This window comes from Staurois parvus, unplaced genomic scaffold (assembly GCF_062004578.1).
Source record: "Staurois parvus isolate SC_StPar_1 unplaced genomic scaffold, SC_StPar_1.0 ptg000299l, whole genome shotgun sequence".
NCBI classification, from domain to species: domain Eukaryota; kingdom Metazoa; phylum Chordata; class Amphibia; order Anura; family Ranidae; genus Staurois; species Staurois parvus.
Window position 1 is genome coordinate 245,532 of NW_028318095.1, and position 27,866 is coordinate 273,397.

General features: G+C 40.8%; 1 protein-coding gene across 2 annotated transcripts in view; it reads right to left on the reverse strand.

Annotated features, from left to right (window-relative positions):
- LOC149457866 (ATP-binding cassette sub-family C member 1-like) overlaps window positions 1-27,866 on the reverse strand; it is a 91,845-nt gene continuing 63,979 nt past the window's right edge. For both annotated transcript variants that reach the window (XM_089682893.1, XM_089682891.1), the window contains exons 16-28: window positions 27,451-27,526; window positions 25,994-26,054; window positions 23,440-23,659; window positions 22,778-22,932; window positions 19,780-19,935; window positions 18,786-18,985; window positions 14,409-14,535; window positions 12,036-12,137; window positions 11,802-11,945; window positions 8,494-8,652; window positions 6,311-6,477; window positions 4,602-4,796; window positions 1-2,229 (exon numbers count right to left, since the gene is read on the reverse strand). In XM_089682893.1, the coding sequence (XP_089539019.1) occupies window positions 2,106-2,229; window positions 4,602-4,796; window positions 6,311-6,477; window positions 8,494-8,652; window positions 11,802-11,945; window positions 12,036-12,137; window positions 14,409-14,535; window positions 18,786-18,985; window positions 19,780-19,935; window positions 22,778-22,932; window positions 23,440-23,659; window positions 25,994-26,054; window positions 27,451-27,526 (1,886 nt within the window). In that variant the 3' untranslated portion in view covers window positions 1-2,105. The remainder of the gene's footprint in view (window positions 2,230-4,601; window positions 4,797-6,310; window positions 6,478-8,493; window positions 8,653-11,801; window positions 11,946-12,035; window positions 12,138-14,408; window positions 14,536-18,785; window positions 18,986-19,779; window positions 19,936-22,777; window positions 22,933-23,439; window positions 23,660-25,993; window positions 26,055-27,450; window positions 27,527-27,866) is intronic.

Below are 27,866 nucleotides of genomic sequence, written 5' to 3' on the forward strand. Positions count from 1 at the left end.
TCCACCCAGCCACCTCTTCCTTCCCTTCTAAAACCAATTTATTGGAGGTCAGCAGGGAAAAATCACTCTCAGTAAGAAGAATGCCCCCTTACAATGGTTGCCAGTGAGAAGAATGCTCACCTTACATTGGTGGACAGTGAGAACAATGCCCCTTACATTGGTGGTCAGTGAGGAGAATGCTTTTCTTACATTGGTGGTCAGTGAGAAGAATGCTTTTCTTACATTGGTGGTCAGTGAGAATAATGCTCCTCTTACATTGGTGGTCAGTGAGAAGAATGCTATTTTTACATTGGCAGTAAGTGAGAAGAATGCCCCCCTTACATTGGTGGTCAGTGAGAAGAATGCTCTCCTTACATCGGTGGTCAGTGAGAAGAATGCTTTTTTGTGCCCATCTCCTGACTTGTGCCTGTCCACAAGTTTATCCCTGTGATCTTTTTAAAGTGACTTGCCACACATAGTTGATTGTTTGCTTCACTTGCACTATCAGGGACTGAAATGCTCAAGGAAAGCTCTTTCATGCAGACCTAATCAAAAAGACCACAGCTGATCACAAATGAAAGTCAGATGGCTTTTTGTGTCATTGAGGTGATTAGCTACACCTGACAGTAATTTTTAGAAAGGGGGGGGGGGGGGGGGGGTGATCCTTTTTCCAACTCAGTGAATTTGATGACATGATGAATATCATTTGCAAGTACTTAAAAAAAGTTTCCTTTTCACATTCAATTTTGGAGTGAATGGACTTTCCTGAATGAAACCACATTCACAGTTAGAAACTAGTCCAGTCAAGAAAAGTTTTCCATCCTGCTCTTTAAAATCTCTTGCCACTATAGTTGAAAATGACCAGCGATTTGACCCCAGTAATAATAAGAGAATAGAGTAAAAGTTTTCAAACAAAAAATTCTACCAGTGTATGACCAGCTTTAGCCTCTTCTGCAATAAAGGCTTCTTACCTTCCTCCTTATAGGATGCTTTAGAACAATTGTCTCCTAACTGCACCCGAAGGTTAGATGCGGCCCTTTTCTAGCCTTTATCTGGCACTTGAGGCACGATTCTTCCCACTGACACAAACAGTGGGGCATAATTCCTGCCCTGACACCAATGATGGGGTATTATTCCTCTCACTAATAACAATGATGGGGCACTACTCCTGCTACTGACCACCAATCCTGAGGCCATGTTTATTCTCACTGATGCTGGGCCTAGGACAGTTTCTACCCCCACTGGCCACCATCCAGCCTACCAGAAGTCTGAAGGATAGTAAACTGGCCCTTTGAAAAGTTTTGAGACCCCCTTCTTTAGAATATACACTTAGCGTTCTTACATTCTTAAATTCTTGGCACACCTCAATGACAGGAGATATGTCATCCTGACCCAGCCAATCAAGATGGGCGAAGGCCCCAAAACTGGAAGAGGCCAGAGAGACAATGTTGGTGCTGGCAAGGGGGCTCATAAATGTTGCATTGCTGGAGAGGAGAGAAGTATTGAAGGGTTGAGTTTAGCTTTAAATCTTTTCAGAAGACATTTTCAAAAGGAGACGCTGTTAAAGGCAGATCCTGTGTTTCTATAAGTAACGTTTTTTAAAAATGTGGTAACTAGGATGCAGCAGAATCGTTGGGTGGGAATTAGGGATTGAAACACCATGCTGATAGGTTAGTTTTGTGTTTTGCTCCTCTTAAGACGGATTCTTTTGGGCTGTTAGAAACCTTCAGAAGCACAGAGGAGAGACGTCCCATCAAGATGTTAGCTCTGCCTTCTTGACGTTTCATTGGGATCTCTCACTTGGCTTTCTGATGAGCTGTAGTTCAAATGATCCATTTTGGAAGACATATTCAATCCACTAAAGTCCTCCATCACCTAGGCTGCACTTTACCTTTAAAAGCTGCCCTAATGACACTATACAATGACATGGAAGCAGACCAACATAAAACATGTAAAGGAGTGATAAAAATGATATGCATATAGGAGGAAGGCACCGAGTTTGCCCGGTAGGGAATTAATTGTTCTGGCACTTACATTGTTTACCAGAAAAAGAAGCAGATGGAAAAGACATGGAACATTCAGATCTCTTATGATGTACTCTGTAACAGCAATCTTCCACAACTCATTTACTGCTCTGTGTTCTGGAGTATCCCAGCCTCTGCTACCATATTGAAGAAGACCCCTTTCTTCTGTATCAGTCGTTGGGGCTCATCAAACTCCACAACTCTGCCTGTTTCCAGAACAAGCACCCTGCAGGAAATTAGATACTATTAAAGATACTATCAAGACAAACAAAATAGCTTAAAAAAAATATGTTTCTATTTTTAGTCTATTACACATAAAAGAAGAATGCAATATATTAATAGTAATATTTTAAGTCAGCATGTTAAGCTTTATGCTCCTCTAAATGGTTTCCAGGCTCTCACTTTGCTGTAAAGTCTGATATGTACATGGAAGTAAAACAAATTGGAGCCTCTTGTCCGGGGCCATGGTAAGGCAGGAGAGGATCCTACCTCAGAACCTAATGGGAGATACAGGCAGCCCAGCCCCTCAGTTTGCCCTAGGACAGAAGCCATGTATTAGAAACACTGACAGCTATTCCAAATATATAGAGCTCAGCAGGCCGCTGTCAATTTGGCAGTGAAGCCCTATTGATTACAAGAGGTGTGTTAAGTCTCCAAAAAGTAACTTGAAGGGCTTTACTGTCAGTTTGACAGCCAAGTCCTGCAGAGTGCAGAAGACAGCCAGCCAGTGCAGATTCAGCTTCTCTGCCCAGTCCTTTTTGGTTTTCATGCACTAAAAATGTAGACAATGGCTATAATTTCTAAACTGTTGTTTAAAGACATTGCGGTCATAAGAGACGCATTCCTTATCTGAGGACGCAATCCAAAATTTCAGTTAGAAAAGCAGGCAGTCACTGCAGTGCTGTCTCTTTAGGTAGCCCATAGTGCTCTGGGAATCCTTTCTCTTGTGTAAAATGCTTTACAAATCAGCAAAACAATATACCTGATAAATATAGTAAAACCATATAAAACTGTTCTATAGCATATACAATGAACTTGACCCAGAAAAGTATTTTTACTCTAAAGGCTAAGTTCAACTTTAATGGAAAAAAGAGGGTTGGACAGTCCTGGAACATGTTACACCCTAAATACTGGTGTAAGATGTTTTAAAGGTGAACTTATCTCTTAAATCCTAAATGTTGTTATTTGACAGAGGTCTACTTCTGCCTTTTCTATTGGCAACATTTGGGCTCATCTATAAACAATACAGCAAAGAAATAAGCTAAGGCTGACCATAATTATCAGATAACAAGATAGAGGTGTAGCGCTAAAAGATAAATAATGACATAACATATATAGTAATCAATAAAACTCATGTGCAAATGATACAAAGAATGTCCACATGTGAAGTTCACATATAAATAATTAAATGCTTATAAATCTCAGGATAAACTCCGCAGCAGATTGACTTGTGACTCCAACCAATAGTTAAAGTGCGCACTCACCGGAAGCGCATGGATATTGCGCATATAATATAAACACTCAAGGTAAGCAGGATATTCAGGTGAACTTTTCCTCTATGGGGCAGTCATCAAGTTGTTGGGAATAGTAAAGAAATCTGCTGGATCCAGAGGTCCCCATAAGGATGGATTAGGTGCTCAGCCTGAGTACAGGGCTCCTTTTCCTCTGGTCATACTTGTATCTCTGAGGTTCTCCCTCTGATGAAGTGCCATTGCACGAAAGGCCTCAATAGGAACCAGACGGCACGTGACATCACCGCCGCCTGGAGCTAGGAGGAAGCCCGGCGGCCGTTTTAACTGAGGGTTAGTAATCTATATATGCATGTTAATATACCCTGCTGTATTTACTGATACTTTAATAAAAGTTAATTGAACATACTACACTATGGGCACCTGTTTTGTGGCTCCTTCATGGAGCTATTAAGCCTACAGGTTACCCCAGAGATACAAGTATGACCAGAGAAAAAGGATCCCTGTACTCAGGCTGAGCACCTAATCCATCCATAAGGGGACCTCTGGATCCAGCAGATTTTTTTACTATTCCCAACGACTTGATGACTGCACCATAGAGGAAAAGTTCACCTGAATATCCTGCTTACCTTGAGTGTTTATATTATATGCGCAATATCCATGCGCTTCTGGTGAGTGCGCACTTTAACTATTGGTTGGAGTCACAAGTCAATCTGCTGCGGAGTTTATCCTGAGATTTATAAGCATTTAATTATTTATATGTGAACTTCACATGTGGACATTCTTTGTATCATTTGCACATGAGTTTTATTGATTACTATATATTTTATATCATTATTTATCTTTTAGCGCTACACCTCTATCTTGTTATTTATATTGAAGGTTTTTTATTGGTACCTTTTTGGTGTTTTAGCAGCTGTTCTAGGAGCGCTCACTATCCTTTATTATACATCATAATTATCAGATGTGTGGCTTTGTTTTCCAAACTGGAGTAGATATTGATAGCTGGAATATAACTGGTTGCGGTGGGCCACACAGACTTTAATCAACTTATTGGCAACACATTCCAGCAGAGGCTGCACAGACAAGAGCTGTGTTGTGGAGTTCCCATCCAATAAAAGACTTTTACCTTTCACTGTCCAACACGGTGTGCAATCTGTGCGCTATGGTCAGTACAGTGCAATCAATGAACGCACTGCGAATGGTGCTCTGAACCAGATTATCTGTTTCCATGTCAATAGAGGCTGTTGCTTCATCTAGAACCAGAATCTTTGTTTTCCTGAGTAAGGCTCGAGCAAGACAGATCAGCTGTCTCTGTCCAACGCTGCAATACAAACATTATAATTTTCAGCTAATCTCCAAGCATGAGAATACATACACATTCAAACCACATTTACAGGAACTGTTTGACCTTCCAATAGGACTTAATAAACTAAGCCCCCTTGCCAGACACCTTGACCTCCACTTTAGCTGCACAACTTGGTCAAGGCCACTGGGCCAAACCACACCTCAGCTTGCTATTACGACTATAAAATGGTAACACTTTTTTTGAGGTCAAACAGACATGCTGCCAACATCTCGCATTGAGACTGCCCTCAAGTTGGGATGTTTAGCAGCATGTCTGTTTGACCACTAAAAAGTTGATGCTAATTCAGTGACATTGGTGTGTGGCCCATTGGTCTCTTGGTACATAGTGCATGGAGTGAGGGTGCACTTGTAGGCAAGTGCCTGAGATACCAGAGACAAGGCAGAGGATATGGTCGCTTGGAGCGGTTTTATCCTTCATTGCCTTCTACTCAATGGGGAGATTTTTCACTTTAATGAGGAAACAGTTCACAATGGATGTTCATATTCCATAAGCATAAAAAGTTCTTTGCCACACAGTGCTTACAGTAGGTGAAATTGTTCAACACATTATTTCATTATGATCTTCCATTTCATTAGAGTAGGAAGTTCTCTGAAGGAAAGCACTCATGTGCAGTAGTTATTCAGAAATTTGAACTGGCGAAGGGCTCATACCAGGGCTTTTGTTCTCGGAGAATAGGTGGGGAACTCTCCCCTTCTGACTCACCCCTTGTCTCCACCCCCTACCCACCTCCGAGCACCATCCCTTGGTTCCACCCCCTAACGCCCCTTTTATGGAAAACAGAACCAAGTATTCTGTGGTGCTAAATAAATCCATTGATCAATAGTTACCCTCCACAACAATAGACCCAACCAGAAACAATGGACCCCTTACCCCCGCAACAAAATACCTCCCCAGCAACAATAGACCGCCAGCAGCAACAATAGATTTATCAGTGGCCAGCATCAATAGATCTCTCCTTCAACAGTAGATTCCTCCCAGCAACATAAGACCCCCTTCCAGTAACAATAGACCCCCCCGTGCAAAAATAGATCCCCTCCAGCGACAGTAGATCTCTCAGCAGCCAGCATCAATAGACCATCCAGCACAACCCATCATCCCTTGCCACTGCATACATTCAGCGCTGGAGGTGCCAGAATTGTGTTCCCCCACGTTCCTGCTGAAAAAAAATCCCTCACTGCTTACATCAATGCTGAGGACTCCTAAAGAGATTATCGAGGCAGGGCGCTATAATGTTTTTAGGAAGTAATATACAGCACTATCAGGGCCCCTCCCACCATCCATGATCTGCCTGCCTTACATAGAGAAGCACAAGGACCCATCCATGATCTGCCTGCATTACATATAGAGGCACAAGGGCCCAGTGCTCAGTGGGGTTTTATTTCAGGGTTTTTTTTTCATACTAGCAAAGAAAGCCAATGCAGCAATGCTCTGGGTACCCTATACTGCCCCATGCAGATCACAATGCTTACCTGAGGTTCTCTCCCCCCTCAGAAATGTCATGGTAGAGTTTCATGGGAAGTGATTGCACAAAGTCCTTCAGATGACACATGTCCAGAGCATTCCAGAGCTCCACATCCGAATGTTTGTCTAAGGGATCCAGGTTCATCCGAAGCGTTCCTGAGAATAAAACTGGATCCTGGAAGCAAACATCACTCATACAATTATATCCCATAATCAAAATCATAATAAGACAGAAAAGTACAGACAGAATCCTAAACCACACTCTGCATATTAAAAAGGAGTAGGTGTGGCCTAAAGGGGACGTTTGAACTTGTTCCAAGAAAAGATTATTGTTGAATTATTCAATAAATGCTATGGGGACATTTGCTGCACAGGCAGTTCACCAGATCTGATCCCACAGTCCTGTTTACAAGAAACTTGTATTGAAAGAAGTATGGGTGCTGCCATGCTGCTGAACTCCTGAAAATGCCTGCTGCCTGGCTGTCCCAGCCTTCAATACTTTCTAACCAGAACAAGCAGGTCAATGGTGTGAGATCTCCTGGTAATGTACTCTTGTCCTGGGTCATGAAATCAAAGCCACTAACAGGATTTCTCAATGTGTTTTTTTTTTTTTCTGAAATGTTAGTATGTGCACATGGCCAGTGTTTTGACAGAAGGGGGTCACAGTGTGTTTATAGGTTGGTTACTATCTTTTAAAAAGTTTAACTCCAGCCTTAACTATATTATTTCACAGTTGCATGGACTCCTCTCCTGTACTGAAATGACTAACTCTGATTTCACTGCATACTGTGAGCTTCCCACAATGTGCATTAGAAGCAGCAGTAAGTCAGCTAGAGGCTGCCTCATTTGCATTTAGGACAGTGTGCATGCAAATGCAATCTGTCTAGGAACACCCCCGCTCATCCAGACTGATGTCCACCCATCAAGAGATTTTGAGATTGCATACAAGCCTGCTCACTGCTTACATCAATGCTGAGGACTCCTGAAGAGATTATCGAGGCAGGGCGCTTTAATGTTTTTAGGAAGTAATATACAGCACTATCAGGGCCCCTCCCACCAGCCATGATCTGCCTGCCTTACATAGAGAAGCACAAGGACCCATCCATGATCTGCCTGCATTACATATAGAGGCACAAGGACCCACTGCTGACATCAGTGGGTCTAAAATAAACTATGTAATGAAAACAAAGAAAGTGTTACGATGGAAAGGCATGTCTTCCAAAGTCTACTTAAAGCCCAAACTTTTCTTTTTAGTTCAAGAAAGAATAAGAAATGGCTAAAATCTATCCCTGTCAGTTTTGTTTCCCCTCACTTCTTGTACTAGTGACAAATATCAAATGTTCGACCTTTCACTTTCTGGACAAATAATCTCACCAGCAGGGGACAAAAAAAGAAAAAACCTGACAAAGATTCAAACACTTCTAACACCATGCAAAACTGAAAATAAAAGTTTTGAGAAGAATGGTCCACTGATCTGTAGTAAAAAGCAGTCATGATCCCCCCTCTCTCCCAGAGATTACTATTCCCTATATTCTAGAATCATGGGGATAAAAGGCAGGATTTAAGTAAAGGGATAATTTTTACAAACCAATGTAGAAAAATGTTAAACAGCAACTAACAGCAATCCAAATTGTTTTTATGTCAGCGAGAGCCAGTTCACACCACAAAATCGTCCTCCTCATCCGTTCCCGATCCGTTTCTGCATGCGCTTTTTTAACGCTTTATTTATGCATTCCGAGCGGTTTTTTTATGCATTTCAATATGCACTCCAGATGCTTTTTTGTGCTCCCTTTTTGGTCATTTCAATTGAAAAATCTTTATTTTCATCAAGACAATGCTTTTCTTTTTTACTGCACTAGGGACCGGGGCTATTTTGATACTTTTTTGATGATTTTTACTGCGTTCTAGTACAGTCCTGTGCAGGAAAAAAGAAACTTGTATATTTTTTCTAAAACTGAAAAGCACTGGAACGCACTACGCTGGTGTGAACTATGCCATTGGAACCAATATAACCTACTTTCCATGCTTTTTTGTTGCAGAAAAAAAAGCATTGCACTGCATGTGGTGTGAACGGGTTCAAATGGAAAACCAAAATCCAATTGGTCTCTATACGGTTTATTATTCTTTTCTTTTCTTGTGGCAATTGTCTGTTGAATACATGATCACATCCATCTCTTTATCATTGACTCACCTGTGGGATGATATTAAGTTTGCTCCGTAAATCATGGAGACCGATGGTAGCTATGTCAATCCCATCCACCACAATCTTGCCTCCTGCCCTCTCCACAACACGGAATAAGCAGTTTGTGAGTGTAGATTTCCCAGCTCCTGTTCTCCCAACAATGCCAAGCTGAAAAAGAAAATACGTTTAACAATCTCTAATGTTACAATGGCATTGAAAATCCCGACAGTAAGGTAGATGAACTTGCACATTCATAAAGGATGCAATAGCAAGAGCATTCCATATGACTCCATATGAAACTGGAGAGCCCATAGACAGCACCTAGTCATATCCAAAAGCCCTCTCGTTACCTTCATCAGGTGTGTGGCTACATTGCCCCTGTTAAACTCACTATAGACATTACAACCTAACTGTACAATCTCTGTGCATTCTCCTTTGTATCCACTTGAAGACCAAGTCTTTTTGGGCACTTTTTTAATTACCAATCAGTATTTTTTGCTAGAAAATTTCTTAGAACCCCACACATTATATTTTTTTTAAAGCAGGGGACTTCGAGAATAAATTGGTGGGTGTTGCAATTGTTTATGTCACGCGGTATTTGCGCAGTGGTTATTCAAACAGAGTTTTTTTGGAAAAAATACACTTTTTAAAATTTTAATGCAAAAAACACAACACATAACCCAATTTTTGGTAAAATATAAAATACAATGTTATGTCTAGTAAATAGATTCCAAACATGTCATACTTTAAAATTGCGCATGCCTCTGCAATGATGACAAACAATGTACATTTTACTATCCATAGGTGATGCTTTAAAAGCCTTTACGGGTTACCACTTTAGATTTACAGAGGGGGTCTGGTGCTAGAATTATCACCATGAACGTCAGATCATGAGTAGTACCTCACATGTGTGCGTGACCGATGCGTGCATTCACTCTTGTGTGTGAGCATGGGGGATGGGGACACTTTACATGGTTTTATATATTTATTTTTAATCATTTTTACACTGTTGCTTTAAAAAAAATGTCATCACTTTTGTTGCTGTCACAAGGAATGTAAACATAGGTGTGATCAAATGCTTTTCATTTTTAAAAAAAGCGTCGCTTACATCCAGCGGAACCAGAAGTGATGTAAGGTCATCACTTCTAATTCCCTATATCATAGAGATGAACAAAGCAGTTCCAGTCTTTGTTTGCGCTTCTGCTGGCTGGTTGATTAGGTGTCCCAGTAGGACAGGACAGCCTGATGAAGCCGCTGTTTGTAAAGAATTGCTTTTACAAGAGAGCCAACCATCGGCTCTAAAAAAACGCTACCAGGATGATGCCTGCAGCTGCGGGCATCATCCTGGTATAACCACCTGAAGTCCAGCGACATATCGGTACATCACTGGAGCTGAGTGGATGTTTATCAAAATTATGTAATAAAAGTACCTACCTAAACTATCCAATCAATTTGTATCCAGTCAGGCAGGCCTTTAAACTACATCGTTGTTGGTAGATCTTAAAGAGATTGTAATGTCTATGGTGAGCTTTAGCAGAAAGGAGACATACTGTGCAATGTGGAAGGTCCATAAGAATTGCATGGAGGCATTAGGTACTGTGGTTACATACGTATCACAAATCTACTAAGTGACATATCAGCATGTCACTTAGTAGACATCACTACCTTAAACTCAATCTTTCAAAAACTGAGCTTGTAATATTTCCTCCTCCCCGATCCTCCACTCATGACTTTACCATTAAGATCAACAGCACAACCATTGGTCCTTCCCCTCATGCCAGGGTGCTAGGCGTAATCCTAGACTCTGACCTCTCCTTTGGGCCCCACATCTACTTACTGGCTAAATCCTGCTGCCTCAACCTCTGGAACATTTCCAAAATCCGTCCCTTCCTGACCAATGACACCACAAAACAACTTATCCACGCCTTGGTTATATCCCGCCTTGTTTACTGCAACTCCCTCCTAACTGGTCTACCTTTACACAGTATATCCCCCCTTCAGTCTATTATGAATGCTGCTGCTAGACTCATACACCTTACCAAATGATCAGCGACTGCTGCCCCTCTCTGCCAATCCCTCCACTGGCTTCCACTAACCCAACGTATAAAATTCAAAATACTAACCACAGCTTACAAAGCTATCTGCCCCTAGCTACATCACCAACCTCATCCACAGATACCGCCCAAATCGCCCACTCCTCTTCTCCCATGATATCCTCCTCTCTAGCTCCCTCATCACCTCCTCCCATGCTCGCCTCCAGGACTTCTCCAGAGCCTCTCCCATCCTCTGGAACTCCCTACCACAGCATGTCCGGTCAGCCCCCACCCTGTCTGCCTTTAGGCGATCTTTGAAAACTCACTTATTCAGGGAAGCCTACCCCACCTCCACCTAAGAACTGTACTTGAATCACCTCCGCCAGATCATTCCCCGCAGCTATCACCTTTTGTATCACCTCCCCCTTCCCTTAGATTGTAAGCTCCATGAGCAGGGCCCTCCTATTCCTTCTGTACTGAAATGTATTGTAATTGTACTGTCTCCCTTATATTGGAAAGCGCTGCGCAAACTGTTGGCGCTATATAAATCCTGTATAATATTAATAATAATAGAGTAAGAATGGTAGTTGCAGGGGGTTGGGGGGCATAGGGTTTAAAGATGTTAGGACCTAAGAAGGAGCTATGGGGTTGAAGTCTAGGCTCATATACTTCACCAGAGTGTGTCAGATTATGCCACTGAAATGAAACTTAATAGAAATGGAAGGGGCTCAGGATTACAACTCAAAATTGCCCTAAAAGATTCATAGTTGGCTAGCACTATTCCTTCTTGTGAGTGTTGCTTGCTAAAGACAGGACCATTTTGAGGCCTGAACCTACCGCCGTGGTGTCCAGTACAGTTTTGCTTATCTCTAAGCATGACTAACTAACCACTAATCGTATATTCACCTTATATTCTAGCACAAGGATTCTCAACCAGGGTTCCATGGAACCTTAGGGTTCCTCCATAGGTTGATAGGGGTTCCTCGAGCAATTTCTGCCTCTCAGATAAGTTCCCACTGACACCACTGATCTTTTTAGCCATATGTAAGGTGGGAATTCTTCCCCATGACCACAAGTGTAAGGAGCATTCTTGCCACTGACCGTCACACTAATGTATCACGAGCTGTAGATATAGAAAATATTAGCAGGGGTTCTCGGAGACTAGAAAATTATTTCAAGGGTTCCTTTCTGTTGAAAAGGTGGACAAAAGCTGGTATAGTATCATTTTGCTGCGCAGATGTCCCCAGTAATAAACCAATTCCTGACAAAAGGTCTTCTACTCACCTTCTCTGTCGTACGCAGGTGGAAGGTGACATCACGGAGGGCCAAGTCATAGTCTTCCCGATATCTGGCCTGGTAGTTGGTGAATTCAATCACACCTTTGTCTGGCCATTCCAAGGGTGGTCTTTTAGCCATAACCCAGGGGGCCTAGAACCAAACATAAATATCTAATGAACTCAGTAAATTTGCATGAATTCCTATCTCTTCTACTTTGCAGCAGAGGAGAGAACACTGTACCTCTTTCTCCATTTCTTCATATTCACAAACTCGTTCTATGGCTACTCCATTTGTCTCAATCTCACAGGCTTTACGTACCCAAAAGTTTAATGTCTGTGTGATCTGCAGAGAAGGAGGAAAATTAAGGCATACGGTAAAAAGAAAATATAATGTATTATCAGTGAGTACATATTATTAGTCATTACTACAGCATTTATCTTAAAGTGATTCTTTGTGTGATTTTTGCATCTTTGCTCTATCATATTAGTTATTAAATTTAATATACCATTTTGCAGATTAACACTACTCTGTCTTCCTTCTATTTACTATCTATCGATTGATATAAGATATTATTCACATAGGGAATGCATTGTTTTCAATGAGTTGGCCAAGAAATGGATTTGTGAACCACAAAGATGCACCAATCTGCAACTGTGCAAATGAGGAAGCTGAGCCTTATTTGTATAAACAAATGACAAACTATATGTGGAAACAAGATTTTTGAAAACATTAACATGCATTAAAAAATGTATATCTAAAACAAAATGAATGACAAGAGTATACATTGCCATTAAGGTTGTATTTGGAGAATTTTCACTGGAAATGAGTACAATGCTTTCTGAGGTAGATGAGCATTTTAGCATCAAAGCAGAATTTCACTCTCTCAATCAACATTGCCTATATTGAATCCTTTTGAAGTAAATAGATAGGTAAATATATTATATTTACTTGTTTTAAACAGTTTTTTTACATTTCTTCAGTTACTTCCTTGTTTCCATGCCTAGGCAAATGATGTCATATATCCCACGAGTCTTCGGAAGGGGGGGTTGGGGAGGGGCTTTTTTAGCTAAGCACACATTCCTGCCTGCATGCCTGAGTTAAGGACAGATGGATTCCAGAAAGTAAGTGCTACATGAATCATCTCCCCTTACTCAAAAAGGCCACAGCCAGAAATGCAAGGTGGTGTTTTTGTAAGTTATCTCTCAGCAAAATAAAGCATAGAGACTTGGATGGATGGGGGAGTTTGCTATAAATGAATTATAGAACGCTTTTGGTTTGTGGTGCTCAGATACATACAGTGTAATTCCGCTTTAAACAAGATGATAAGAAAAACAAAAATGCAGCCATCCCCATCAACCAACCATGTCCTTGAGAAAATAAAAATGGAAACTAACTCATTGTTAAGTGAAACAGCAACTTGGTGGACCTTTAAGGTGCCATATTACAACAATCGTAATTAAAGCTACATTTTTTACTGACCTATATGAAACAATTAAAAAACATTATTAAAAGCCAGACAGTATACACTACAAATACAAAGCCTCCCTCAAATTGGTGCCCATATTAAGGCTTTGCATTAAACATTGAGAGTACATGGTCTGGCCTTTAATAATGTTTTTCAATTGTTTCATATAGGTCAGTAAAAAATGTAGCTTTAATTTCGATTGTTGTAATATGGCACCTTAAAAGTCCACCTTGCTCCTTTTCTATTTTTTACCTATGATATCAGGATGTTGCTGCTCTCAGAAACCTCTCCTATGTGTAACACGTTTGCTTAGTATTCCTAAACCAGTCTGTCTCAGACATCATATTCTCCTCTACAACTAAGCCTGTGTGGGTGGAACGCATCAGAGTGGGTGGTCCAGAGGCTGGTCATTTTGGCTTTGTGGAAAAAAAGTTGTTGATGTTCAGATTGTTATCAGAGAGCGGCTGTGTGTCTTCCATGATGGATCCAGAGCCATTATAGCTCCTTCTAATTCCAGCACTACAACGGGAGCATAGCTTCAAAGCGGAGGATGATTCCCTATCATCATATAGGGAAATAGAGTGAGGGAAGTAGTATAGGGGTGCAGTAATGAGGCCACACTGAAAGTTCACCTTCACTGAAAGTTCAGTATGGATGACAGAAATTCTGGAGATTGGTTGGATCTTGCTCTTTTAGAGTTGATTGGCACCTGCATTTTTTAGCACTTTTTGCAGAAATGCACTACAGTCCATTTAACATGACTTTCTAGGGGACACATTCACATCTACGCTTTTTTGAGCATCTGCATTTTTGGAAAGGGTCAGAGACTTTTTTAAACGCAAAAAGCAGTATTTTTGCAACAATAGAGTTCAACAGAGATGCTGATGAAATGCACGCAGTACATTTTTGCCGTGTTTTTGTAGCGTTTTGCATTGTTATTCTACCCAGCAACAAAAATGTTTCCCCTTTAACAAAAGAACAAGCAAAAAATTTTGAAAAAAGCAAAACGTGATAAAAACGTGTGTAAAAATGCAAAGCGAAATGCAAAAAGCATTGAAAAAATGGATGAAAAGAAAACTGCATAGGTGTGAGCCAACCCTCAGTTTCCAGGCTATAATATATTTCACACATGTACTGTATATACTTACATTTAGGGCATAGGTGATTGACAGTCCCACTATGCCAGAAGTCATTTTATCACCAGCTTGAATGGCAAACACTGCAGCAAAGAAAACCATCAGGTTTCCCAGAAATTCCAATCTCACCGCAAGCCATCTATTGATCAACGAAAAGACCACAGTCTCAGGTAAGAGATCCATTCATGGCATTGTTAAAGTGGATGTTCAGCCAAAACCTAACAATAAACCCATTCTAAGCCTAATCTATCTAACCCTGTAAAGAAAAGATTGCTATACTTACCTATTCTGAAGGTTTTGGCTGAACTTCCACTTAAAGGTAGAAATACATTTAAAATAAACCCTGATCAATGTTGACCACACACTATACTTTGTTGGTTTGACAGATGAAACAAACTAAATGTTGTTAACATCAATGTAAAGAAACAAAGGTTACCTATAGATAGAGAGAGGTCTCACTGAGAAGCATTGTAGGGAGCACATTGGCCTGACATTTATAATGCCAGGACTTGACAGTGTTCATTTGCTGAGCTTCCATGGACTATAGTTGGTTATCACCTTTTTTCCCCCCTCAGGAAAGCTTCTGGAGATCACTGGCCCATCAGAGCAGGAGAAGAGCAGGTCATTACAAATGAGCCTAATGGTGTCCAAAGACATCAGATCACTTGATGTCTATAGGTTACATAAAGACACCGGCTGTCATGGTTAATTGGTGCAAAAATCATTGGAAAGTTTAAAGTGGAAGCCCAGCCAAATCATAACTAAACCTAAACCTGCTGCCACCCCCATTCTAAACCTATCCTAACTACCCTATAAAGGACAGATGTCTATAGTTACCTATGCTGATGGTGCACTGGTCCGGTCACAGAACTGAACCCGAGCACTGGCTTCAGTGTAGAGGTGGGACAGCTGACAGCAGGTGTCCCACAGTAAGCCTATGGGTGACGTCACCGCCCAGACTCTGCAGCCATTATTGGCAATCTCTCCTCTTCATGGAAGTCGGCTGCTGGGGAGATCATGTGACCGGACCAGAGCAACGTTAAAATAGGTATGTATAGACATCTTTCCTTTACAGGATAGCTAGAATAGGCTTAGACGTGAGGGTGGGAGCAGGTTTGAATATAGTTAGCATTTGACTGAACTTCTACTTTAAGAAATCTTGTCTGGTTGTTATTGTGTTCCCCCTATAAGCTGGTACTGATGGTTTGTGCAGCATGCAGCTCATAGCTTTTCGCCCAGTACAATCATTTTTGTTTTTGTATACACTTGCCCATTTAGGCTGATCAAATCATGCCTGCATGTTTGACCATCCTCTAGTGTCTATGGCCAGCTGCAGATGGCAGATTTCAGGAGAGGAGTGATTTTGATTCAAATGTTAGTTTATCCAAGAAAACTCCTAGATTGTAAACTCTAACAAGCAGGGCCCTCTGTTTCCTCTTGTAACAATTGTATTGTAACTGTAATGTCTACCTTCATTTTGTAAAGCACAGCGCAAACTGTTGGCGCTATAGAAGTCCTGTTTAATAATAAAAAAACAAAAGAGTCACCAGAAAAAATAGATCTTTAGACCTAAAAAGGTTCTGTCAGCTGATCTTTTTTCCATCTTATAATAAATGAATGCTTGCTTGGAAGCATCACTGTGAAATTAACTGACGATGTCAAATGTTTTTGTTTTTTTTTTTTTTAAAGGAAACATATTTTTAGCAGAGAAAAGTGTGACTGTCAACATAACTAAATGTACAAAAAGATTATTGTGTACGGAGTCTGTGGGAAACCTTAAAGTGATACTAAAGAGAAAAACAATAATTTGTTATATTGAAACATACAAATCCTTAGATATGATGGCTGATTTAATTTTTTTTTACTCTTATCTGGTGATCTATCTAGTAGCTCTGGTATTTTTTCAACAACAAAAGTAGCAGTTAGAGGGTTGAGGCAAACCATTTAACCCTGACAAGGGTGCTGAAAATGGTCAGCTTTTAAACCTTTGTCCTAAAAGGAAAAGAAACGGTTTCTGAAACTGCTTATAAATTATACACTTGGAGTTTGGCTTTAACCACTTAAAAAAAAAAAAAAAAAAAAAAAAAAATTTTTTGCAACAAAATTACTTAGAACCTCCAAACTTTGTATAGTTTCTAAAAGCAGGAGCCCTGGTAAATAAAATGGCGGCCATCGTATTTTTAATACTTTGCATGTTATTTGCGCAGCTGTTTATCAAAAAGATATTTTTCAATACACTAAAATTAATTTTAGTTTACACAGATAATAAACACTGTAAACAATATAATACCCATTTTTTTGGAAGATATAAAAGCTGGGGTTGCGTAGCATAAACAGAAACCAAACATGTTGGGATGCATAATTGTGCAGGCCTGTGAAATGGCAACAAACTATGGAACCTGAAATTTTTCATAGACAATAGTTTAGAGCTGGGGTCATCAACCTGTTGATTGAGATCTACCTGTCGATCACGGGAGGCCAACAGGTAGACCATAATCAGGGCCGTGCCAATGCTTCCCCCCAGTCTCTGCCGCTCTTCCTTTAGTAGCAGAGCGGAGTGAGAGGCAAAATAGTGCTGGATGGAGGGCAGGGAAGCTGCTTTAGTTAACTTTGCAAGTTAACAAGCAGGTGATTGGTTGCTAGGTGGTCTTAGTAACCAATCACCAGCTTGTGAACATGAAATGTTTACTCTGGCAGCTCCCACTGCTGCCCTCCAACCAGCACTGTGTTGCCTCTCGTTCCACTCTGATGTACAGCTGGTGTATAGTAGAGGAGATGTACCTACATACAGCTGTGTGTTGTAAAGGGGGCAAATGTCACTACTTGTGGGAGACAGAGAACACTTCTTTGGGGGGGTGCAGAGAGCACTGCTATGGGGGGCCCCAAAGGCACTACAGTGTGGGGAGGGGGCATGGGACACTACTATGGGGAGGCAAAGGATATTGCTATGGGGGGGGGCAAGGACACTACTGTGTGTGTGTGGGGGGGGGCAGAGGACAATAATGACAGTGTGGGGGGGGGCAGAGAACACTATGGGGAGGAGGGGCAGAGTACATTACAGGGGGGGATGATGTAAAAAAAGGGCCGAGGACACCACTGTGGAGAAGGGGGGGGGGGGGTAATCTGAAGCCGGGCAGAAGTCACCAACTTTGATTTCCATGTACATGTCCAGGTAGATCTCAACCTCGCGGTAATACTTCACATGTGTGGTGCAATCGCTGTTTACATAAATGTGTGGGACCTACACGCATTTTCATTCGCATATATATGGGAGGGAGGGGCAGGGATGTTTTTAAAACATTTTTAAATTAAAATTCAATTTGTTTTACAATTTTTTTCATTTTAACTTTATTATTATCACAAAGGGGCTAATAAGCCCACTATGTGATAGCATGGGCAGGTGACAGATACTCTTTATGGAGACATCAGGGGTCTATTAGACTCCCAGTGTTTCCTCTGCATTAAACTACAGGTAATCAAGAACAGATCGTGTTTGATTACCCGCTTCCCCAGCTGGAAATCCTTATTGCTTCCAGGTTTGTTAGTAACAGAGGAGATCGGGGAAGGGGCCAGCTCTTCTCATTACTGTAAAAGTAATTGGGCACTTGTATGAGCTTATTTCCCCACTTCAAATCCAACATATATGGGCCAAGGAAGCGAAGCAGTGAATTTGTTAGCCAAGTCCATACAAATCTGCTAGTATATCTAACACTACCCCCTCCCCAGGTTAGCAATGCTGCTGTCCAAGGGTGGCTACAATGCTCCACCATCCAAAGTGGAGACATCCTAAGACAGAAAGTATGTAACTGGCTGGATCACCATGTGAAAACAAAGGATTGGTAAGCTGCAATATGTTAAGTGTTGGTCTTTGGATTTTGGGCGGCCTTACAAAAAAGCTGAAGAACAAATATGGGAGCTGTGAATGGCAAACAAACCTTTCTGCATAACTGCCCTGGAATCTGTACACATAATCTGGGTCAATAAATCAGTGATAAAGCTAACTGATTAGAATGCCAGCCCAGCAACTAGCATTTTCAGAAGAAATCAATGAAGGCAGCCCGATATTTTTCTCATGCTTAATCTCCTATAAAATGTATACCAAGCCAAAAACTAGTAAGGAAATTGAAGAACTCCTGTCAGCATCATTTGAGTGATTTTCCATTACTTCACATCTTCCTGACAACAGTGACAGGGGTACTAATCCTCCAAATCTATCCAAAATGAAAAAAAAAAATAAAAAAGAGAAGGTCTTGGCTAGACATATACTTGGATTGAACACTTCTAAAGCCTCTTAGGTGTGTTTCTGGTATACGCTATGCCAGGCAAAAAGGTCTAAGTAGTCATGAAAGTGAAAATTAATGTATATCATGCTGCTCTGTACACTAGTACCTGTTAGAAATCACATTATTGTAGTAGCAGACCAAATTTTCATTCACCACATCCTTATTCTGTCCAGTGAACCTATCCTGATGTCCATAGGCTCTGATTGTTGAGGCCCCAGACAACGTCTCGCTGAAGTGTGAGATGACCGGAGAACGAGAAGCCCCATCAAGTCTGCGGATTTGTCGTGAGCTGGCAATGTAATACCTCTGTTCACAAGAGAGAGCAAATATCAGCAGTGAACTATCCAATCTGTAAATTAAAAAAAATATTAAAGCCTAATTTTTTTTTTTTAATTCAGCACAAGGAACTGAATGGTACTCACATTTAATGAGAAGTGTACCTTGTACTACTGACTGCTCTACTAGATAAAATCTGAAGTCCTCTGAAGCACTGGAAAATTACGACTACGAGGGTATGGGGGTGAGGGCAAAGGACTTAGGATTTCAACTAAGAGAAGCCAGCAGCACAAGGAAAACTTTTCATTGGATATAAGTACTGTCTGTCTGTTAAAAATGTAACTAAACTAGCTTTAAAGGAAAACATCAAACAAAACCTGTATGTTATGGCTACTGGAAAGCTGGTTTCATATATCTCTGAATGACTTTAGAACAGAACCTCCTGCAGTCTTTACAAAATCAAATGGATATTCATAATGTAGAACAAAAAACTGGTGGTTCAATATGGTCATCTGGGAGGAGGCAGAGATTCTTGAAGAAAATTTTAGAATCTGTTGTGTGTGGTCTGTGATCTGCCAGTTAATAATGAATTATGACCCATGCCCCCATTTCTCTCTGTCTTTGATATTAGAGAACTAAATCCCTTTTAGAGTTATAGAGGTTGGGCAAAGTAAAGGGGGACTTCTTGTTAAAGAGGTCCATTAGCTTGTGGATCACATTGGGTTTGTTGCTACAATGCAAGTTATCTTTAATTAAAAAAAAAAAAAAAAAAACACAATACTCCAGCTCACCTCATTTTTACACAATGACAAATAAATACTTACCTGGATGAGCAGGTATAAAAATCCCAGGGGAACAATGGCCACTAAGAACAGGGGAGTGGCACACACAATGACCAGTATAGTCCCCAGCACATCCAGCATACAGTTTAGCCAGGTCCGTAAATAGTAATGAAAGCGCTCGTCTATCACATATATGTCCTAAAAAAAAAAAAACAGCAGTTATAGCTATAGTTACAGGCAGTGTTAGAAATAAGCCCCAGTATTATTAAAAAATAAATAAAAATACACACACACACACACACACACACACACACACACACACACACACACACACACACACACACATATTCAAAATAATAGCAGTGTGTTGAAAAAAGTGAATAAAGCTCAAAATCCTTCTAATAGCTTTTATTTCCATACACACAAATGCATTGGGAACACTACGCATTCTATTCCAAATCAAAACATGAAGAAAAATATATCAACTTTGTGTTGTTTCTCTAAAAAAATTGAAGAAAAGTGAATATTAGACTGTTCAAAAAAATAGCAGTGTTTGTATTCTTCTTTACAAACTCAAACATTCACTATATAAACTGAAAAATGTTTGAAGATTTTGCTTTCCTTTGAATCACTTAATGAATATTTAGTTGTATAAGCACTGTTTCTGAGAACTGCTGTACATCTGTGTTGCATGGAGTCAACCAACTTCTGGCACCTGTGAACAGGTATTCCAGCCCAGGATGATTGGACTACATTCCACAGTTCTTCTCTATTTCTTGGTTTTGCCTCAGAAACTGCATTTTTGATGTCACCCCACAAGTTTTCTATTGGATTAAGATCCGGGGATTGGGCTGGCCACTCCATAACGTCAGTCTTGTTGGTCTGGAACCAAGATGTTGCACGTTTACTAGTGTGTTTGGGGTCGTTGTCTTGTTGGAACACCCATTTCAAGGGCATTTCCTCCTCAGCATGACCTCTTCAAGTATTCTGATGTATTCAGACTAATCCATAATCCCTGGTATGCGATAAATAGGCCCAACACCGTAGTATGAGAAACATCCCCATATCATGATGCTTGCGCAACCATGCTTCACTGTCTTCACAGTGTACTGTGGCTTGAATTCAGTGTTTGGGGGTCGTCTGACAAACTGTCTCCGACCACTAGACCCAAAAAGAGCAATCTTACTTTCATCAGTCCACAAAATGTTGCGCCATTTCTCTTTAGGCCAGTCAATGTGCTCTTTGGCAAAAACAGTGACCAGTGAACAGTGACTAAATTGATTTTAGGTTACTAGTGAACTGAACCATCTACTGGTTAATAAAGCTGAACTCTGAATAAAGCAAATACTAAAATAAATACAAGAGTCATGTTTTATTCTAAGTTAAGTCTTAGTATGCTTTGTGTATTTCTTCCAGATCTGTGCAGTAACATAGCGTGAAACTTTCCCTCTATGGAGCTTCCTGTAAAAAGACCAGTCACTGCAGCTCTCTCTCCTTCTGCAGAATGACTGATCTTGTATCCGCCTCCTCCTGTAATTTTCCGCAGGAAGCTTGTGGTTGGGTGGAGACTTTTGGGTCCCTCCCACTGCTCTGCTATCTGCACAGGTAATGTACAGTACAGTGATGATGCCACTGCCATTTTTACAAGGTAATACCTGGATTTGGAAATGTGTTTGGTGCACACAAAGTGAATTTCTAACCTTAGTGGGAAAGATTTTATGTCCTGAGTTCAGTTTTGAATGTCAAGTAAGAAAAATTCCTACTTATGTGTTCCCTATTTCCCCAAAGCCTAACTTGCCCGGCTGTGTTCTCCTAACTGGAGAATAAATTTTACAAAACACAACAGCAAGAGTGGGACTGCCTCATTATGTCTTTGGTAATTAGAAAAACCTAGAAAGTCCAGTTTATCACATGCCAAGGGGATCTCATAAACTTTTGTTTATGAGATCCCCTTGGCATGTGATAAATTGGACTTTCTATTCTCTTTTTCCAAAGATTTCCTAGGCCTACTTTATTATGCTTGCAAAACCATCATACACAGATACAAGTCTAAGCACCTACACTTGCTTTCCAGACATCCCCATGACTGCCAGAAAATTACAGGGGGACACGGATACAAGACCAGTCATCCTGCACAAGGAGAGATTGCTGCAGTGACTGGTCTTTGTTACAGGAAGCTCCATAGATTCAATAATTCAATGCTGCATCTGTACAAAGCAACCTATGAGAGTCAAGGCTCCCCATAAAGATCTACAGAGTATGACCAGTGGGCCTAGATTCCCAATACAGAAGCACTTCTCTTTTTATTGGGAAGACTTTTTATAAAATTTATTAAAATCACCTTGTTGGCTTTTTTGATATAGTTCTTCAGTTGCACAGCATCCATATGTACACACTGACTAATACAAATATGCATTTGTCGATTGCAACCGGGTAGCCATGAACCTGTTCAGGTTCTGACAACTCCACCAATACATTAGAATGTCTATTATACACTTCTGTCCCCTACAAGGCAAAGGTTCATGACTGCATGACTCCCCCTCCCTCTGCATTTCTCTTGCCATTGCTTGCCTGTGGAAAGTGTTTACAGTCAAGAAGAACTGCAGCTATGAATCAACCTTCTTCTTCATAGCTGTTCTCAGAGAGGCTGCAGCAGTAGGGTTGGGGGGAATATCAGACCTCATAACTGGGTTAGAAAGCATTTAGAAACATTGGACAATGTACTCTATCTCATAGGGAACAGAACTGTGAAATAACATTTCTAATAAGAGATCTTATCTCCTAGATTGTGAGCTCTACCGAGCAGGACCCTCTGTTTCCTCCTGTACCAAATTGTATTGTAACTGTAATGTCTACCTTCATTTTGTAAAGCGCTGCGAAAACTGTTGGCGCTATATAAATGCTGTATAATAATAATAATAATCTTCTTTAATATATATTGTGTTCCCTATAGGACATATATGTATTTCATGGTGTGCACATACCTGAATCACATGAGAATAAATGCATTAGGTGGCATATGACTCTGCCCTGGTCTTACCTTAGTAAACCGGTTCAGTACTTGACCCATGGGTGTTGTTTCAAAAAACTGGAGTGGAAGGTGTAAGATATTGTCCAACATCTGGTTGTGCAGTGAGCGAGAGGCGCAGATTGTTCCTCTTGTGATCACATAGGCACCATAGCACACAAAAAGGCCTAAAGCAATCACAAAAAATGGAAAAGGTTATGGTACATTACAATGCCAGAAGAGAAAAACATTTCCATTTTTATTGCCTAAAACAGTCTATCACCCTAAAGGGCTTTTCTAGGAAAGTAGAAAAACACATTTCCAAATGGATTTCCTGGCCCATAATCATGTCAGAAGCATCTGAATTGCTTTTTAACACTCACTCAACTGTGATTTGGCACAGGACCACCTGTATTCTGCACAACTGATTTCTTCAATATTTATGATCGTACTTATCTTTCTGTGCAGTATAAAGGTTGCTTTGCTGATCTGACCAGGTGACACAATGGCATAAACCACGTTTCTCAGTAATGAATATTCCAGTGTGCATGGCTGCGTTACCAAATATAATTATGACTTGCTTAAATGTATTTTCTTTTAATAAAAAAAAAGTAAATTTAAAGCCAACAAAACACTGTACACAGTTGACAATATTACTATGATACTTTGTCAGTGGTATAAAAGGTTGTTTTCACCTTGCACAAATCCCAGAAGTCCATAGATCCCCAGACGATTGTTCTTCAGGTCAGCCCATTCTGCTGTATCTTTTATTTGCTTGGCCTCTGTTGTCCATCTACTCAGCCATACGTTTTGTCCTATAGCCATAGCGTTCTGTCCTATATAGGCTACTATTGTGAAGGTCACCCAGAACCATCCAAAAGTATGAAGGTATTTCATCACCACTGACATTTTCATCTAGAAATCCAAACATCTGTTAACAACTGAACTAGTTATAGAAGAGCTAAGAAAAGATATATCTGTATCAAAATGGAAGCATGACAGCCCTTGTACAAAACCTACATAGCCTTCTGTAAAAAAAAAAATGGGGCCCTCATATCTGTAAGTGTTAGGAGAATATGGAAACTTCTCAGGTTTTAGGTCCCCACAGTACTCCTTTGCTGCAGTCTGTAAAAGTCCCAAATTCATAAAAAGAGTATCTAAGACACTCTTTAGAATTCCAATTTGCTTCCACACAGCAAATGTCAGTGTGGGCAAAAGACTCATGTACCAGTTGTAGACAGATCCATGAATCCAGGGCACACACTGAGTATAAAGGCACACTGAGGTCAGAGTGCAACTGTACTTCCTCCCCGCCATTGCACATGTCAGACAGTATGCAGAGGGACGTTTTGTACCGGAAAGGATGGGGGAAGGACAGGGGCGGAGCCTGATGGGGATTCACAGTTCCCCATCAGGTCTTCTCCCCTTGACAACAGGCAGGGTGGAATCTTATCCAATAGACAGCCTGCTGTTGGCTATGGAATATACCCGCTGCCTGATGACAATGTAAGGAAAGAGTGGACCTGATGGGGAACTAGTGTCTCAGCTTCCCCATCAGGCTCTGCTCCCTGGAGCATCACTGGTTGCTAGGAGGCTGTTGGCTGTGAAGCCAACAGTGTCCTTAACAACCAGTGACAGGTGGAGAGAAGCAGCAGAAAATATGCCAATCTGCTACACTGTGGACTGGGACAGGCACTCTGCCTATCTCTATATGTCAAGCTAGAGTTGGCCTTAAAGTGTCACTAAACCCAGGACCCTGCATTCTCTATATCTGGTCTACCACAGTACACAGAACATGGAAATGCAATTACAGGCATACCTCGGGTAATGTAATTTTTGGTTTACGAATGAAAAATTAAATTAGTAAACTGAGGTACACCTGTATTTTAGTAAATATAAACTACTAAATACCTTTTCTTATCAGCAGTTAGAGCAGTCTTGTGACTTCTATCAGTTTTCAGCAGAGCACTGGTCACAGCTTGTAGGAGTTTTCTTTCTGCTCTTAGGAGGATGCAAAACCCCTGACCTCTGTCTGGACAGTGCTTATTACAGTCTCCCAAGGGAAAAAAAAAAAACCTCTCTAGCAATACACACTAAACTGAGCATGTGCAGAATGGCTATGGTTCAGTCTGTCTTATCAGGAGATAAGAGGAAGACATTTGAACAAGAGGAAGAGCAAAGAATTCAGGATCAAACGGCCCTTTTACACAATGCAAAGGATTAACCCGTTTAACAAGCATGCCTTACTGCATATACAGACTGATTTTACTGTTGTGGGTTTAGTAACACTTTAATTACCCCCAGTTTTGTTATCTATGAACTGGAGGTAAATATTTTTAAGTCTGTTGCATTAACATTGCCACTTTGTAAAAAAGGTGCTCTTACGAACTCTGCCACGCGTGTCGGTAAAGGGTGATTTTTCAGTCTGGTGGAGGCCACTTTAAAGAGCCACAGGGGCAGAGAACTGTTGGTAGTGCTTTACTAAATTCCCCTAATCTTGTCAGCTAGGCTTGCTATACAGCAGGAAGCCTGACTATTCATTGCACCGCTACTGAAAGCCAACCGTAAAGCTAGCCATACACAGATTGAAATTTAGCCAGTTCAGCAGGGAATGGACAAATTTCAATCAGTGTGTGGCCATCTCTGCTCAACAGAAGTCGATTACTTTATTGACTTCCCTCAAAGAGACCCGTTGGAAGATTTTTCAGCAAATCAGTCACAGCCACTGATCAGGGTATTCTGACAGCAGAGGGCGCTGCTGTCAGATTGTCAGAATACAATGTCCCAGCAGGGATGGGGGGACTCCTCCATCCATCTCGTTTGTGTGGATGAAGGAATCTGTTTTTTTATCAGTCACCCCCTGTATGGCCAACTTTAGAGAGAATTCAAGAATGATTAAACAGTTACTGAACCAGAGTACGAACAGCTCTGCTTTACAGAGTATTCACTAAGTGTTTAAAAGAACATCATATAGCTGATTATTTGTAGATTACCAGATTTCCCAGTGCCAGGCAGTGCAAAAAAAAGATAATAAATTAAACCTGGAAGATAATTGGCACCAGATTTTGCACCATGCAGTTTTATTAAATAACCTCTATGATGTAAACTCATAGGAGTTGTCCAATAACTTCCTTCTGCATTCTCTGATTAACAGCCTCTACTCTCAGATGAGGCTCAATAGAGAATATGAGGTCTGTGTATATAGTATATGAAATGTAGAAACATAACCTCTGAAAATTCAGCACTTACACTTCCTGTGGCAACCTTTTCTTTATTCATTCTTGAAGCATTTGGCATCTCGATCACTGACCTGAAGAAAACATGGACCTTTTAGATATGTTTTATCCAATTTATGAGAAAACCTGATTCAACCACTTGATTCACCATTTAAACCCCAAAACAAAAATTGTAATAGATTGCAGCTTACCAGTCCTTAGATCTGGTGGCTGCATTAGTTTTCATTTTTCAGACTAAGAACATTTTCAGCAAGTACAGAAAATAGCTGTTGATCTTGCCAGAAATGCCATTTGCTTGTCAATTCCTGTGAGCTTAAAAGAAAGCACAAATAGTCTTATCGTTTTTGAGTAAACTACTAGCCCCATCAATCTGCCATGTAATGAAGATGCACAAAGGCAGGCATGTTTGAAATCCAGTCTGTGTGGCCAGCATGGCTAGTTCCATAGATACAATGCAGAAATGAGTGTAGACATGAAAGGACCCCAGAAAATAGTTTTTTGCAGGATTCCAAGTGAAAATAAAGTGAAAAAAGATGCCTGAAAAAAGAAAACAAATGCACCCACTTCATCTAAGGTATATTTGTGTGTTTTGATATGCTTTACAGCCCATCTCCAGGTAAACAAAAAATGCTCCCAATGCAGGGGGGCTGCCCTGGCACTGCAATCATTAAGTGCTCGTTTAGATCCAGGGGACAGAAAATAAAAACAGTTTTACTTACCTGATCCTCCACTCCACAGGCAGTCAGTGCTCCCCTCTACTCCCCTACATTCCAGCAGTGGATTGTCCCTCAGCATCCTTATGTCCGATGCAGAGCTATAGCCTCTGTATTGGACTTGATGACATCAGAGGATGTGCGACTACAACAGCATAGAGGAGAACAGGCTGTGGAGGCCAGTCTTAAAGCCTGGAAGGAGCCTGCAGTAGAGGAGGATCAGGTATGCAAAACTCATTTTTATGGCCCCCAGGCCTAAACAAGTATTTAACTCTTGCAAAGCAGGGGCAGACCCAGTGCAAGGTAGTATTTTCCTTTTCCTGGAGTTCTGCTTTTATGTCTGCATTATTAGCCAGTGATCCTGCGAAAAGCAGCCTATCCCTTGAACTTAGGGTGACACCACAGGATACTACTACAGGGAGCAGACCTGACACCCATAAAGCAAATTCCCAATAAGAACTTCCAGATGACAAGTTCCTCCATCATCCATTCTGCTGGTCCTCCATAGTCGTAAGTAGCTGGGGAGAGACCAGCAGAAACATCATCATCCTAGTCACACCTCTGCTCTGCTGTAGCAGAGCAAAGAATCATGGGACGTATAGGCCACTGACATTCTTTGCAATCTATAATTTAATATGTTCTATTCCAATATTAATATCCTGAACGATTCTTTACGACAAACTGTCTTGCTACCTATTAATTGTGTATCTATTTATCTTCTAGATATACTGTATTGTCTCCCAGCCAAAAGTCTTACCTCTCTTTTTGAGCCAGATTATCTCGGGCTCGTCTCCGATCGGTCTTCAGAGTTTGGGCTTCTTTTAGGAGACTTGCTAATAGAAAATAGTAAAGAAGTAATTTTTGTAATAAAAAAAGCTCCAGCTAAAAACATCACAATAATAATAAATAGCCCATTAAAAGTAAAATAATGTTTTAACTCACAGTATTTTTTCTGCTGCTTACCGTCTTCAGTCTGATGGCCAGCATAATTTTCAACCCACTTCCCATGAGCCCAGGTCATACTAGACACGCCTCTACCTGTGACTGGACCGTGAAAAGAGAAGCAGCACAGCAACAAGCTCATCTCTGTTACTCTGCTCTGTCCTCCTTTCAGCATGCTTCTTGTCAGTACATGAACTGATTGGCTTTTTGTGCTGCTTCTTCCTTTCACAC